Source organism: Tachyglossus aculeatus, chromosome 7 (assembly GCF_015852505.1).
Source record: "Tachyglossus aculeatus isolate mTacAcu1 chromosome 7, mTacAcu1.pri, whole genome shotgun sequence".
NCBI lineage: Eukaryota > Metazoa > Chordata > Mammalia > Monotremata > Tachyglossidae > Tachyglossus > Tachyglossus aculeatus.
Genome location: NC_052072.1, coordinates 62,980,645 through 62,997,407, shown reverse-complemented (window position 1 = coordinate 62,997,407; position 16,763 = coordinate 62,980,645). Strand labels below are relative to the sequence as shown.

At 49.1% G+C, this 16,763-nt stretch overlaps 1 protein-coding gene across 1 annotated transcript in view; it reads right to left on the bottom strand.

Annotated features, from left to right (window-relative positions):
* Positions 1-15,800, bottom strand: part of LANCL1 (LanC like 1) — a 54,266-nt gene extending 38,466 nt beyond the window's left edge. The window contains exons 1-2 of the mRNA XM_038749030.1: positions 15,648-15,800; positions 1,992-2,109 (exon numbers count right to left, since the gene is read on the bottom strand). Of these exons, the coding sequence (XP_038604958.1) occupies positions 1,992-2,109; positions 15,648-15,728 (199 nt within the window). The 5' untranslated portion in view covers positions 15,729-15,800. The remainder of the gene's footprint in view (positions 1-1,991; positions 2,110-15,647) is intronic.
* Between the last annotated feature and the right edge of the window lie 963 nt (positions 15,801-16,763).

Genomic DNA, 16,763 nt, shown 5'->3' with positions numbered 1-16,763 from the left:
TCTTCCCAGACTGAGCCACCTTTTTCCTCTCCTCCTCCCCATTCCCCCTCTGCCCTACCTCCTTCCCCTCCCCACAGCACTTGTATATATTTGTACGGATTTACTATTCATTTTATTAATGATATGCATATAGCTATAATTCTATTTATTCTGACAGTTTTGACACCTGTCTACATGTTTTGTTTTGTTGTCTGTCTTGCCCTTCTGGACTGTGAGACTGTTGTTGGGTAGGGACCATCTCTATATGTTGCTCACTTGTACTTCCCAAGCGCTTAGTACAGTGCTCTGCACACAGTAAGCGCTCAGTAAATATGATTGATTGAATGAATGAATGAATACACAACAAGTTTCTCAACGTGTTCTTCCTATACAAGCATTACAGGGACAAGCTTCTGCCCTGGCCCAATTCATGATCTATTCTACGCCCACACTGAAAAAAATGTAACCCAATGTGGATTATGAGGAAGTAACAAAACACTACAGGTAGAGTGCCAGCAGATTACACTTCTTTGCAAACTGAGGATGTTTTTCAAGAGTCTGTTCTCACGTCAGTTTTCTCATATAAGTGAAGCAGTTTTGGGGGACCCAGGAAGGCTGAAAGAATGGGTCTTTTTCAGGGATCCTGTTCCTGGCATTTAACACTGTGAATATAGATGCCCTTCCTCCCAGTCAAGCACGCTCCCAGAGATGGAGACCCTTGGCTAGTCAACTCTCTAGAACAAGGCCCCACTGCCCACAGAACAAACCGTTATCCCCCTTTCCAGGACACTGACATGGGAAATTCATCAGATGTCGAGACCCTCAATGCAACCCGCCTCGATTCCAAGATTCATATCATTCCTGATCTCAGGATCGGGGCCCTCTTTCCTCTGCTGTGTCTTGCCTCATCTGCTGATCTAGAAGCTCGCTGTGGGTAGGGAATGTGTCTACCAACAGCTGTATTCCATTCTCCCAAGCACTTAATACAGTGCTCTGCACACAGTAAGGGCTAAGTACTACTGAAAGACTGATTACAAACTCAGTATGCAGGAACGGTGGGTATTTTTAGATTCTGTGCTGGACACTGAAATTGTGAAAATAGACAATGTACCTCTCTCCTCCCTCTTTCCTTAGCAAGTGCTCACAGAACAAATCATGTTGCAGTGGCTGGAGAAAAGGCAAATTTTTATTCCCTATCACTTTTTCTTCTGTTAGATCATCTGCTGGGTGACCTTGGGCAAGCCACTTAACTTCTCCGGGCCTCAGTTACCTCATCTGTAAAATGGGGATTGACGCTTTGAGCCCCATGTGGGTCAGGAACTGTGTCCAACCTGATTATCTTGTATCTACTCCAGCATCAGATGCAGTTCCTGGCACATAGTAAACTGCTTAACATATAAAACAAAGAAAAAAGTGTCCTTGAGCTGGCTAGCTGCAGCTCCTCGATCCAAGTCCCGTTGGAGTGGCTGCTCGTGAGAAAACCTTCTCTTTCCCACTCGCCCTATTGGAGACTTCAGAAATTCATTCTGGTACTCTGCTTGCCCTCAGGAAATTCTCCCCCGAATGGAAACAAAACCCACTGCTCCCCTGGACTGCCCTTCTCTTGGCTCGGCCTAAGGGGGTGGCCCATCCACACCTAGGAAAAAATGAAGTAGGGATCCCCACAGGCGTCTAGTCGAGATGAGATGAAGAATCCCATTCCTGAAAACTTTTCGTGTGGTTTATTTCCTCAGTCCTTAGCTGTCTCTGAAACACTCCTAAATCACGGTGAGCAATGGCCTCTTGAAGCATACCGGAAGGGGACAATCTGGGTTGGAGGCATCAGCACTTCTCCCTTACACCTGGCCGCCTCCCTTCCCCTTCTCCCCACTCTGCTCTGACTCAGATCCCCGAGGGCTGGAGCTCAGGCCACCCAGAAAAGGTCTCATCGAAACAAAGTTAGTCCATGTGACTTTCAGATCAACTCTTGCCTCACTGAATCTGGGATGGGAGTTGGGGGAGGGTCTTCATACCTGCCCAGCCAGTGTAAGCAGTGCAATCCCGAGGGTCAGCTGACTTAAGACCTCTTTCCATCCGTTGAAGAAGATCCCGGATCTTATTGTTCAGGCGCTGTGAAAACTCTGGAGTAAGCTGCGGGTCCAGAAGGAAAATACGCAGGAGATGAGGCAGCGTAATTGACACCCAGAAGGGAAAAAAACAACAATAAAAGTTGTATACCCACAGTAGGAAATGGCAAACCCTCTTTTGGCACAACTGGTCTATATATGGATGGAAGTGTCCTCTATATTCAGAGTGGATGTCAGTGGTGGCATCTAAACTATGCTTCCAGGCATGGCTGCCAAGATCAACATGCAGCCAATAATTCAGTCCACTCTGTTTGCCCATAAAGATGAGCAGGATGGGCTAATCCCTTTGCAGACACCACAGCTCATTTTCTACGCCTACCACCGCAAACTGAACTTGTTTCAGAGCTGAACAGGTCTTCCCTCCTAAATCCGTCACTTCGCCTACCTGTCCCACCTTGACGATAATACCATCATCCTCTCTGTCTGCTTCCGAGGATTGCAGCTTTGTGGGTCATCCTCAACTCCTCAATCTATTGCCAACTCTTGCTAATTCTTCCTCCACAACATTTCCCAAATCTGCTCCTTTCTTTCTACCCACACTGCCACTACCTTGGTCCAAGCGACTATCACGTCGCAGTTGTTCTGCAGTATTGCGCTCCCAACTGGTCTCCCAGCCTCCAGGGTGGATCTTCTTCTTGGAGTCACTCAGCAACAATCCTCCACTCCCCAAAATCCTCCACTGGCTTCCTATTTTTTTATGGTATTTTTTTAAGCACCTACTATATGCCAGGCACTGCACTAAATGCTAGGATACAAGATAATCAGGTTGGACACAAGTGACTTGCTTAGGTCACACAGCAGACAAGTGGCAGAGCTGGGATTAAAACCCATATCCTATGACTTCCAGACCTGTGCTCCTTCCACTAGGCAACACTGCTCCCTCTAGACCATGCAACTGCTAAGGGCTTCAAGGCTCTCCACCAACTTCCCCCATCTCACTTGCCAGTCCTCTTGAGCCCATAAACCTGACAGACAAGAGCCCTCCATGGATTCAAAGCCCTTCTCAAATCTCCCCCACCTCCAACAAAGCTTGTCTGTCTCCCACTTTCCCAAGTCACTTCAGCACAGTGGCCCTTCCTCTTTACAACGGGACCGTCTCTATATGTTGCTGAGTTGTACTTCCCAAGCACTTAGTACAGTGCTCTGCACACAGTAAGCACTAAATAAATGCAATTGAATGACTGAATAAACAATTGTAGAGTCAATTATTTAGCGTTCACTCTACAAATACTTTTACGTCTGCCCTCTTCCTGACACTGTAAGTTCATTGTGGGAAGGGAATGTCTCATGTTTCTCTTTTAGTTTCCCAATAATAATAATTATGGTACCTGCTGAGCGCTTAATTGATGTAACAATTGCCACAAATATGCAAATTGTCAATTCTATGGTGTTTCCAGTGACAATGTATGGATCTGAAAGCTGAACGGTGAAAAAAACAGGATAGAAAGAGCATCGATTCTTTTGAAATCTGGTGCTGGAGAAGGCTTCTGCGAATACCATGGATGTCCCGAAAAACAAACAAATGGATTTTGAAACAAATAAGCCAAACAGGTACTTGGAAGGCCAAATGACTCGACATAGATTAGCATATTCTGGACACCTAATCGGGAGGACTGATTCTCTGGAAAAGACACTAATCCTAGGAAAAGTCCAGGGAAAATGTGGAAGAGGCAGACCGGCTGCTAGATTCATTCAATTATATTTATTGAGTGCTTACTTTGTGCAGGGCACATGGATGGCTAGAGACCAAAACAATGATAACAGAAGAGTCGTTAGAAAGGTACAGATCACAGCAAAAGACAGGATATTCTGGAGAAAATATATCTGTAGAGTCACTATGAATCAGAAATGATTTAATGGCACTTAGTAATAAAAAATGATAAGCTCTTATCTGTCAAGCACTGTTGTAAGTGCTGGAGCAGATGCAAGTTAAACACATTGGACACAGTCCGTCTCATATGGGGCTCACCAAGTGGGAAGGAGAAGAAATATTTAAGCCCCAGGCATTTACTACAGTGCACTGTACCCAGTGGATGCTCAATAAATACTACCACCACCACTATTACTACAGGGGAAAAGAACAGGGGGCCTGGGAGTCGGGAGATGTGTGTTCTGATCCCATCTCTGTTACCGGCCTGCTGGCTGCCCTTTGGATAAGACACTTAAGTTCTCTGTACCTCAGTTTTCCTTATCTGTAAAATAAATGATAATAATAATGTTGGTATTTGTTAAGCTTACTATGTGCCACACAATGTTCTAAGCGCTGGGGTAGGTACAAGGTAATCAAGTTGTCCCACGTGAGGCTCACATTTTTCATCCCTATTTTGCAGATGACACAACTCAGGCATGGAGAAGTTAAGTGACTTGCCCAAGGTCACATGGCTGACAAGTGGCAGAGCGGGATCAGAACCCACGATCTTTGACTCCCAAACCCGTGCTCTTTCCACTCTGCCCTCCTATGTATTAGACCATGAGTTCTGTCTGGGACAGTGACGCTGGCCCGATCTGATTTAACTTGTATTTACAACAATGCTCCACACAAGGTCAACCCTTAACAAAGACCACAGTGAATGGTCTCCCAAAAGTCTTCTGTTGTGTCACACTGTTGGAGACGGTGTTTCATTTGTAAAAGCAGGACTAGTGTTTATTGCGCACCCACTCGGTACAGTACCTGTACTAGGTACTTGGGAAGTAGAGGACTAAGCAGTGACATGCTCCCCCTGAGGAGCTTACACTCTAGCATAGGGGAGACTAACATAAAAAATATTTACAATGGACAAAAATCAATAATTGAGTCCACATATATGAAATGAGTGCCACGGAGAGTATCAATACATTCTTAAGTACTAGAGGCGGCTGAGAGGCACCCTGACCAGATCCTTGCGACGATATGAGGCGGCGGAGGAGCCAGAGAACAGATCCCGTCGTCAGAAAAGCCAAATTCTGATAATAATAATAATAATAATAATAATAATAATGGTATTTGTTAAGTGCTTACTATGTACCAGGCACTGTACTAAGCACTGGGGTGGATATAAGCACATAGAGTTGGACAGAGTCCCTGCCCCATATGGGGCTCATTGCCTCAATCCCCATTTTACAAGAGGTAACTGAGGCCCAGAGAAGTAACTTGCCCAAGGTCACACAGCATAGTACTGGTGGAGCTGAGATTAAAACCCATGACCTTCTGACTCCCTAGCCCATGCTCTAGCCACTACACCATGCTGCTTCTTGTGTCAGGGAAGGTGGCAGGGAGGGGAAGAGGAGTCCACACTATCAAAAGCAGCAAAGAGATCAAGGAGAATCAGGGTGAGTTAGGGCACTTTAAACAGAGCAATAAGGAGGGCATTGGTGACCCTGGAGAGAGCAGTCTTGGTGGAATGATGGGGTTGAAAGCCAGAGTGTCTAGAAGAGAGTTGGTGGAGAGAAATGACAGCATTATTATCATTCTCATTTTCTCTGGAGATCGTTAGTTGACGTTCTTGATTCCCAGTTGTCACTCTGCTCATTTGATCAATCTTAAAGGATTTACCAGTCTTTTGATTCCGTTTTCTTCCTCTCTATCTAGCCTTGCTTTGGTGGGCTTCAAAAATTTGGCCTCGATGCCTACTGAACATAGAAATGCCTATTGTTCCTTCTGTGTGCCCAAAGCGAGAGTCATGTGATTTTTATCATCCAAGGGATAAGTTCAAAATGTTGTCAATTGTAGGACTGAGGGAGACATTTTAAAACTGCCCTAGCAAGATGCACTAATCTTGATGAATGTGTTCAGGCGTGCTGGGGCAGCATAGTATCAATTTAAGAAGTGCGTAAGAGATTATCTTTGGAAGCTTCTAATTAATATAAATAGAGAGATTTCCCTAGGAGAAAGCCATTCATGGTGAAAACTACATCAAAATTAGAACACCTCTTCCAATACTAAAAGAGTCATATGCAGATTCAGGTGACAGTAAACTTGGGGTAAAATTTCCTCGCAAATTCAAAATTGGTTCCTGGCCTAATACCTGTTTGTATAAAAGCAGAAGGATTGTTTGCTAATTACAGCATGATATTTGACAGTTGGATTTTATAACCTAAAATAGTAATAACTGTGGTCTTCGTTAAATGCTTACTACTTGCCAGGCAATGTTCTAAGCACTGAGATGGATACAGGCAAAGTGGATTGGACACAGTCCCTGTCCCACATGGGTCTCACAGTTTTAATCTCCACAGACACAGGGAAGTTAAGTGACTTCCCCAAGGTCACACAGCAAACAAGTGGCAAAGCCAGGACTAGAACCTTTTGATTTCCACATTCATTCATTCATTCAATCATATTTATTGACCGCTTACTGTGTGCAGAGCACTTGGGAAGTACAAGTTGGCAACATATAGAGACGGTCCCTACCCAACAGCAGGCTCACAGTCTAGAAGGGGGAGAGAGACGACAAAACAAAACAAATTAACAAAATAAAATAAATAGAATAAATATGTACAAATAAAATAGAGTAATAAATACGTACAAACATATATACATATATACAGGGGCTGTGGGGAGGGGAAGGAGGTAAGGCAGGGGGGATGGGGAGGGAGAGGAGGGGGAGAGGAAGGAGGGAGCTCAGTCTGGGAAGGCCTCTGAGCTTTAAGCACTAGCCATGCTGCTTTAATCACCTTCCTGTTAAAGCACTGTTAACTCGAGTGCTCAGACCATGTTTTCCCCAACTTTTTCAATGCACAGAAACTTGTTCACTCAGTTGTATTTATTGATTTATTTACTGTGTGCAAAGCACTGTACTAAGTGTTTGGGAGAGTACAATATAGCAACAAAGACATTCCCTGCTCACAATGAGCGCAGTCTACAGGGACCATCTCAACACTTTCAATCTCAGTCTCTAGTAACATACTATAGAAATGATCCCTGAAATTATAGTCTTGTGACCATTACTCTAGGGAAGGCCCAGCAGGGAACAATGAGGAGCTTTGAAATGGAGCTTTAGAATAGAGATGTGCTGCGACTTTTAGGATAATAATTCTTTGTTTTTGCTGCATTTACCTAGTTATTTCTGTCCCTGCATGCCTGTTGCCAGTTTCTCCCCTTTTAGAATATAAGCCCCCATGCTATGGCCCAGGGAAATGTTTTAAATTACAATCCGTACGCCCTTCTCTAGGTCTTAGCGTAATGTTTTGCATAATGTAGGCATTTAAATGTGTTAAATTCATTCAATCGCATTATTGAGCGCCTACTGTGTGCAGAGCACTGTTAAATGATAACATACAGACCTCTGTACACAGGAACTCAATAAACAGTGCGGGCGGTGAGGATGACAGAACAGTGCTGCCTGGGTAGCAGAATTCAGGGAGTGCATTCGCCACCTCAGTCACACCAGTGGTGATCACTGGCCAAGGGTAGCACCTTCCTGAGGTAGGTACCTTGCCTCATTCACATCACTTTGGCTAATTTTGCAACAAACCGTCCTCGCCTACCTGTCTTTTTGTAGATGTTGCTCGAGACCCAGGCATCCGACTAGGGCAGGATCGGAATACCTGTCTCTCAGACTGTCAGTGATGTTTGCTTGCTTGTTTTATGATAGTTGTTAAGTGCCTACTCGGTGCCAAGCACTGTTCAAAGCACTGGGATAGATATGTTAGTACAGTGCTCTGCACACAGTAAGCGCTCAATAAATACGATTGAATGAATGAATAAGTTAATCGGGTTGGACACAGTCCCTGTCCCACATGAGGCTCACATTCCAAGTAGGAGGGAGTAGGATTGAATCCCCATTTTACAGTTGAGGAAACTGAAGCACAGAGAAATGAAGTGACTGGCCCAGTCACAGAGAAAGTAATTAACTTGGCAGTTAGAATTAGAACCCAGGTCCTCTGACTCTCAGGGCCATGCCTGTTCCACTAGGCCACACTGCTGCCTGTTCCACTAGGCCACACTGCTGTTGCCTTGAAAGGGTTACTTTATTCCTTGTACACGCAGCATCAATATTCAAAACTATAGGTTTACTGACTGCTGATGAGAGTTGAGTTTTGTTTACCTCCACTCCCTGCCCCCCAACCCCACACACACCCCCGGGCTCCTGCTCCTTGAGTTTGGGTGAAATTTTCAGATGAGTGCTTGGAGATGATAGCACCTTTTTCATTTTGATTTTCTGTTGTTGTTCATGCAGTTTAACTAAAATGCTTCCTGGATTCAAATCAAAACTAGCCAAGCTGCTGATAATGAAAATGGTTTTGAGGCCCTTTCCACAAAACGGCATTCATCCACCATGTAATCCTCAAATATTTCTCCATTCTATTAAAATCAAGCTATACTATGTAACGATTTTTTGAAAACCAAGTGTTAATTAGGGGATGTGTACTATGCTTTCCCAGGAGGCTGGGTTTTATTATGCAACCTGCAACACTGCTAGTCCCCCCGCCGCAAAGACACACTTTAATTGCTTTTGTTATAAAAATTGGATAACAAGAGTTGAGCTGCAAGGTGGAAAAAAGGAAATTAATCCCTGGATCTCATTTAAACTCTGATTACTCAAACCCTACTGCCCTTCAATTATATCTGGATCACTTCCTCCGGAGTAGAGACCGGAGCTGTCCAGAGCCTGCCCAGGCTGCAGGGAGAGAGTAGGATCCCGGCTGAACACCGTTATCTGTGTGAGTGACTAACAGCCTGAAGAACTCACATTCCATCTTAAACCTGATCAACCTTCCACTCTGTCAAGCAACTCCACCCACCACGGAGTGCAATTCCGTCACGGGATTCTGCTACTACGCCGGAGCATTGTTGGATAATACCGTACTTATTCAAACACCCTTTCTGGGGCCCACTGACCCTTCCAGCTACAGCCCCATTTCCCAACTCCTGTTTCTGCTCAAGCTCCTCTTGTAATAGGTTGTTTACACCAACTGCCAGTCTTCCAATTCCCTCCTTGACCTGTTACAATCTGGCTTCCACCCCCTTCATTCTGCTGAGATTGTGCTTTCGAAAGACCTCCTCTTTGGCAAATACAATGGGCTTCATCCGTCTCTTCACCCCCTTGGCCTTCTCTGCTGCTTTCGATACTGCTGACGACTCCCTTCTTCTGGAAGGGCTTTTCCAGCTGGGTTCCTCTGACAAAGCTCTCTTCTTACTCTTTCTTCTGTTTCACTTAATGGCTCTTCTTTCACCTCTCACCTCCTACCCGCGAGTGTCCTTCGAGACGGTGTTCTAGGTCCGCTACTCTCCTCATTTTTCACACATCCCCTCAGAGAGGTCGCCTGCTCCCACGGCTTCAGGTATGACCTCCAGGTGGATGACTTCCAAATCCATCCCGGCACGCTCTGTGTCTCACCCGACTCTGCCACCTCACATGCCTCCAAGATATTTCTACTTAGGGGTATTGCCTGGATCTCAGTACACTTCACATGGAACGTCTCACATTCTCTCAAACCCACTCCTCCCCGCACATTCCCATCCGTCGGCAACACCCCCATCTCCCCTGCCCCCGTGAGGTAGGCCATGACCTCGATACTATCCCTTGACTCTTCACCATCTTTCAAATCTCCCATTCAGCCTGTCGCTAAATCCCGAGTTTTTCCCCGTGGGGAGCGTGGGAAAGATAGGGAGTATGTGCACACAAACCGTACCCAACGGCTCAAAGCCAAACAGACTCAACAACAGGAGATAAAGGGACCAGGGCAAGAAAAACAACCTTGCACCTGCAAAGCTCGGAGGCAACCTCAAGGCCATATCCACAGCCAGCAATGGTTGGCAACGGGTGGCTGGGGGCGAGCCAGAGCAAACCCTTCGTGACTGGACAGAGCTGTTGTTAGGCTAGTGGCTGGAGGGCGGTCAAAGCCTTGATACGCCATCCCCCGAGAAAACCCTGCCCCCGGGCAATGGGGGGTATAAGAGACGAACAAGACAAAGGGGGGGCTCTCTCTCGCATACGCGCGCTCTCTCCCTCTCTCTCTCTCGCTCTCTCTCTCTTTCAACCATGTAACCGCTGATAGCAAATAAACGGCAACCAAGCTTTGAACCTCTGGCTGACTCTTCCTGGTATGAACGCGCGGGCCGCGTCCGGAGACGTCCGAAGACCTGGAGAGGGTAAGAACCCGAGAGTTGCCCCCGAAACCATGGGGAGCAACGTTTCCCACCACAACTGTCGGATCCACCGCCTTCCTCTCCACGTATATCTCGACTAGATGACTGTACAGGCTTCCGCTCTGGTCTCCTAGTCTCCACCCTCTGCCTTCTCCAGATCACAGTTTACTCTGCTCTCGGGAGTTACCCAGAAGCAGAGAGAACCAGCGTGGCGCAGTGGCTACAGCGTAGGCCTGGGAGCCAGAAGGTCATGGGTTCTAATCCCGGCTCTGCAACTTGTCTGCTGTTGTGACCTCAGGCAAGTCGCTTTACTTCTCTGGGCCTCAGTTACCTCATCTGTAAAATAGGGATTGAGGCTGTGAGCTCTATGTGGGACAGGGACTGTGTCCAAACCAATTTTCTGGTATCCATCCCAGTGCTTAGTACAGTGCCTGGCACATAGTAAGGGCTTAAGAAATATCATACTAGTAGTATTACCCATAATGGTGTTCTGCACACATTAATCAATGGTGTTTATTGAGGGCTTACTGTGTGCAGAGCACTGTACTAAACACGTGGGAGAACACAATACACATCTCCCCACTCATCATAAACTTCTGTTACCCTCTGCATCAATGGAAACTCCTGATCACTGGCTTTAAGGCGCTATATTATTTTACTCTGTTGGTTAGCTTCCCTTTAATCTAGTAAGATCCTTGAGGGCAGGAATTGTGTCTCTCATATTGCCCTCTCCCAAATGCTTAGTACTGTGCTCTGCTCACGGTAAGCCCTCAATATTGTTGATTGACTGAATGTCTCCATAGAAAGGTTTCAGGCAGCGGGGTCTGATGGAAAGAGCAGGAGCCTGGGAGTCAGAGGGCCTGGGGTTTCATCCTGCTGTGTAACCTTGGGCAAGCCACTTGATTTATCTGTGCCTCAGTTTCCCCAGCTATAAAATGGGGATTCGTTACCCGTTCTTCGGTCTTCTTAGACCGTGAGCCCAACGTGGGACAGGGACTGTGTCCAACCTTATTGATTGGTATTTATCCCAGTGCTCAGAACAGGGCCTGAGACATAGTTAAGTGCTTAACAAATACCATTATAAAAAGCCCTTTGAGGGCAGGGATTGTGTCTTGGTGTCCCCTCCTAAGCAATTAGTACAATGCTCTGTACACTATAAGGGCTCAATAAATACCTCTAATTAATACCCTGTGTGCTACGCTTAATTTACCTCAATCTTGTCTAGCTCACCGCTGACCTCTCGGAACTCCCTCCCTCTTCATAGCCAACGTACTTTCACTCTTCCCACCTTCACAGCCTTATTAAAAACACATCTCCTCCAAGAGGCCTTCTTTGAAGAAAGCTCTCATTTCCTCTTCTCCCACTCCCTTCTGCTCCACCCATGCACTAGGATTTGCATCTTAATTCACCCCTCCCCCAATCCGCCAGGACTTAGAGATATCTGTATTAATGTCTAGCTCCCCTTCTAGACTGTAAGTTCATCGTCATGAGGAACGAAATAACAAAGCAGAACGAAGCAGAATAACAAAGCATAGGGACCGTCTCTATATGTTGCCAACTTGTACTTCCCAAGCGCTTAGTACAATGCTCTGCACACAGTAAGCGCTCAAATATGACTGAATGAATAACAGCAGGTGTCAGCAGATTCGTCAGCCCAGAGGTTGGCAGCAGCAAATGCAGATGCAACTGCTGTGTGACGCTGGGTAAATCACTTGACTTCTCTGGGCCTCAATTACCTCATTTGTCCAATGGGGATTAAGGCTGTGAGGCAGATGTGGGACATGGCCTGTGTCCAGCCTGATTATCTTCTATCTCTCCAGCGTTTAGTACAGTGCCTGGCACATAGTAAGTGCTTAACAAATACCATAAACAACGACCACAAAAGAAAAATCCCACCTCAGAGCAGAGGCTTTGATAGATCATATTATGCAGAGAGAAGGGTGCACAGCCCCAGGCTTTGTCGGTAGCAAAGACAGCAGTGATCATCTTTGTGGGCATGCGATGCAAGACTCTTCATCACCCAATGGTCCTGTCAAGAACATTCACCCACGGGCAGAAAACCCACCATCAAACCAGAGGGCCTCCATACCACATGTAATATGACAGCAGTGGGGTGAGGAAAAACTCCCCTACGTACCGGACACACCCTTCCTCTGACAAACAGTTTCTACCATGAGATGTAGCACTGAAAAACACCCAGAGGCCCTGGATCATCATTTGGCATCTGGCACATTAAGGTTAAGGGCACCTGAGGCTCCTCTAGATGGAAGGAGCACATTCATTCATTCATTCAATCAATCATATTTATTGAGCGCTTACTGTGTGCAGAGCACTGTACTAAGCGCTTGGGAAGTACAAGTCGGCAACATATAGAGATGGTCCCTACCCAACAATGGGCTCACATGTACACAGATGGGCAAACTCAGGAGCACATGTACATGTCTCATGCGGGAAGAATGTGTTTACTGCCCCTTCGGGAGGCAGCAGGAGCACTGGGAACTTTTGAAAACGAAGTGGGGATTCTGCTTTGCTGGGTGTTTAACTTAAAAAGCTGATGTCAGGGCCAAGAAAATGTGATTTCTTGAGGCAGGTTTCTGAATCATTCCCATTTTTACAGCCAAGCACAGTTGCTGGGAAAGGCTAGTCTACAGACAGTTGTCACTGCCAAATATCAAAAAACCACTAATGAAACCCAAGGCTGGAACCTTATCGCAATCTTTGGTCATCTCCAACAGGGAGCAGATCTCTGGGGACTAATCCCTCAGCACCCTATTAAATCTCGGTCGTTTCCCTACTGGCTCCGAAAACTCCTTGAAGCTCATGCAGTGCTCTGCATACAGCAGGCACTCAATAACCATTATTGATCAAGTGATTGACGGACAGCCCCAGGGTCCTTGTAGTAAAAGATGAAGCTTTTAAAGGCAAGAAAAAAAAAGCTGCCCTCTGTGAACTGGATTCTTCCATTACAGCACCCACCCTACACCCGCTGGGGGCCTCGAGGTGCCAAACCATAGCCCAAATTTACCCCTCCCTTCGGAAGAGTCACCATGCCTGTGAAACATGCCAGGGCATTTCTCCTTGGCCTCCGGCCCGAGCTAGTTGTACCAGCTAGCCTTAAAGCTGCCGGAACGCACCTTGACAGCATGCTCCCAGATGACACCCACCCCGTCCTACTCCAGGAGGCCTTTCCAGACTGAGCCCCTTCCTTCCTCTCCCCCTCGTCCCCCTCTCCAGCCCCCCATCTTACCTCCTTCCCTTCCCCACAGCACCTGTATATATGTATATGTTTGTACATATTTGTTACTCTATTTATTTATTTTACTTGTACATATCTATTTTATTTTGTTAGTATGTTTGGTTTTGTTCTCTGTCTCCCCCTTTTAGACTGTGAGCCCACTGTTGGGTAGGGACTGTCTCTATATGTTGCCAACTTGTACTTCCCAAGCGCTTAGTACAGTGCTCTGCACACAGTAAGCGCTCAATAAATACGATTGATGATGATGATGATGACACGTTTGTCTCCCTCATGCACCGCTACTTTTCAGGGGCACTGACCGGTTTTGGGCCCAGGTGGAAGGTCACCAATTTCACTCGTTTTGCAGGGCACGGGCCTGTGGGCAACTGCAGGCCCCTTGTGGGTCCACCTGCCTGACCGACATTGGCGGCAGCAGGGGAAGGGTCCTGGGAGGGGCCCAACCTGCTCTTTAAATCTCGCCTCGGACTGTCCGAAGGGTGGGCTCATCTGAGTCGCCTTTCCTCCCAGCACGGGTCCACGCTTTGGTTCATTTCCTGAGCAAACGGGCTCCTTAGAAAGGCACACCACAAGTGTTGGGGAGCAGCCCCTGACGGAACTGGACGGATGGAACCTCCCACCAAGAATGATGGCTGGGCCTGAGCCTGAGAGTTCAGAAACGAGAACCTGCACAGAAAATGGATCCTAGGCTGGCGGCTTGCCCAGTCAGTCAATCTCATTTATTGAGCACAGCGCTTCTGGCACTCTCCGGTTCCTGACGCTATCTGCAATAGCCGGGGCGGGGGATGGACGGGCCGACCCCCTCACCCGAGTCATCTACCGTGGGCAGAACGTGGTGATGCCTGTTAACTTGCATTGTCCGTCTCCCCCAACTCGAGACAGTGAGCTCATTCCGGGCAGGGACGTCTAGCGGATAGAGCATGGGCCCGGGAGTCAGAAGGTCATGGTTCGAATCTCGGCTCTGCTGCTTCTCATTCATTCAATCAATCGTATTTATTGAGCTCTTACTGTGTGCAGAGCTCTGTACTGAGCGCTTGGGAAGTACAAGTCGGCAACATATAGACACGGTGCCTACTTAACAACGGGCTCACAGTCTAGAAGGGGGAGACAGACAAAAAAAAACATGCAGGCAGGTGTCAAAACCGTCAGAATAAACAGAATTATAACTATATATAACAAAATAAATACAGTTGTGAATATATACAAGTAAAACAGAGTAATAAATCTGTACAAATATATACAACTGCTGTGGGGATGGGAAGGAGGTAGGGCGGGGGGGATGATGAGGAGGAGAGCCCCTTGTCTACCGTGTGACCTTGGGCAAGTCACTGAACTTCTCTGTGCCTCGGTTCCCTCATCTGTAAAATGGAGATTAAGACTGTGAACCCTGTGTGGTAGGGGGACTGTGAGCCCGCTGTTGGGTAGGGACCGTCTCTATAGGTCCCAAGTGCTTAGTACAGTGCTCCGCACACAGTTAGCGCTCAATAAATACGATCGAACGAATGAATGAACCGGATTATCTTGTATCAGCCCAGCGTTTAGAACAGTGCCTGGCACGTAGTGCACGCTTAACAAATACCATCGTTATTATTGTGGTTTTGTACTTTCCCAAACGCTTAGTGCAGTGCTCTGCACACAGTAAGCGCGCAACACATTCTCGTCCCGGCTCCGCCACTTGTCAGCTGGGTGACTTTGGGCGAGTCACTTCCCTTCTGCGGGCCTCAGTTCCCTCACCTGGAAAATGGGGATGGAAACTGATGACCTCGTGTCAACCCCGGCGCTTGGAACAGTGTTTGGCACATAGTGATCGCTTAACAAATACGATCCTTCTCGTTATGATTACGACTGAATGAACGTCCACGACTAGGACTGGCAGCTTAGGCCGCTGCCTCCGTCAACCGTCAGCGCGCGATGTCTCGGGCGCTCGCTCGGCCCGGCGCTCCGCGCACAGTCAGGGGGCGCCGGGGGGGCGCGCCCCGCCCCGAGCCCCGCTCCCTGCTCCCCCCCGCGAGTCGACCACTGCAGTGAGCGCCTCCCCCTCCCCCTCCCCCTTCCGGCCGGGGCGGCGCTGGCTCCAGCGCTGGGCACCCGCCGAGCCGCGGGGAGAGAGAGAGAGAGCGAGCGAGCGAGCGAGCGAGCGAACGACCGAGCGAGCGAGCGAGCGAGCGAGCGAGCGAACGACCGAGCGGCGGCGGCGGCGGCGGCGGAGGCGCCGACTCACCCGGCCGGCCGCGTCGAAGAAGGCGGCGGCCAGGGACTTGTTGTAGTCGGCGAAGGGGTTGGGGAGGGCCCGCTCCGCCATACTGCCCACCGGGCACGGCCGGCACCGCGCGGACGAGGGAGGCGGGAGCCCCGCCCCGGGCTCCGCAGCGCCGGTCCGGCCCCCGCTGCGCCGGCCCCCGTTGCGCCAGGCCCGGCCCCGCAGCGGCCGCTCCCCGGAGGCCCGACACTTCCGGGACCCGCCCCGGGGCCCGCCCCCTGCCCCGCCCCGGGACCCGCCTCGGGCCCCGCCCCGCCCCGCCCCGCCCCGAGGGCCGCAGGACACGCCCCCCGACCGGAGCGGACTGGGAATCCGCGGCCACGCCCCTCCAGGACTCCGCCCCCTGCCCGCCCCGGACTGAGGGGGAGGGGGCGGGCGACAGGCCGCCCCCCCCGCCGAGCCCGGGGACGGAGGGTCGCCCCCCCCCCGCCGAGCCCGGCCTTAGAGGGAGAGGACACGGCCCCCCGCCGAGCCCGGGGACCGAGGGCGAGGCCGCGTCCCCTCCGGACCCCGCCCCCCGCCGAGCCCGGCCACCTGCCCCTTGGGTTCGGACCCCGATTACCCGCTCAAAGTGGATTTCTGTTTCTGCCCCACCGCGGGGTAGGTAGGGGGTTTGAACGTGTGGGAAACGGCCGTGAGGCTGGGCGGAAGCAGTGTGGGCCGCTGGCTAGGGCCCGGACCTGGGAGGCAGAAGGAAATGGGTTCGGATCCCGACAGCGTGGCTCAGTGGAAAGAGCCCGGGCTTGGGAGTCAGAGGTCTTGGGTTCGAATCCCGACCCCGCCACTTGTAAGCTGCGTGACAAGATGGGGTAAAATGGGGATGAAGTATGTGAGCCCCACGTGGGACAACCCGATCACCTTGTATCCCCCCTTCCGGCGCTTAGAGCAGTGCTTCGCACATAGTAAGCGCTTAACAAATACCATCGTCACCATCATCATCGTTATTATTATTATTAGTCTGCCGTGTGACCTTAGGTAACTCTCTTCACTTCTGGGCCTGTTTCCTCATCAGTGAAATGGGGATTAAGTCGGTGAGCTCTATGTAGGACAGGGACTGTGCCCAACCCGATTCATTGT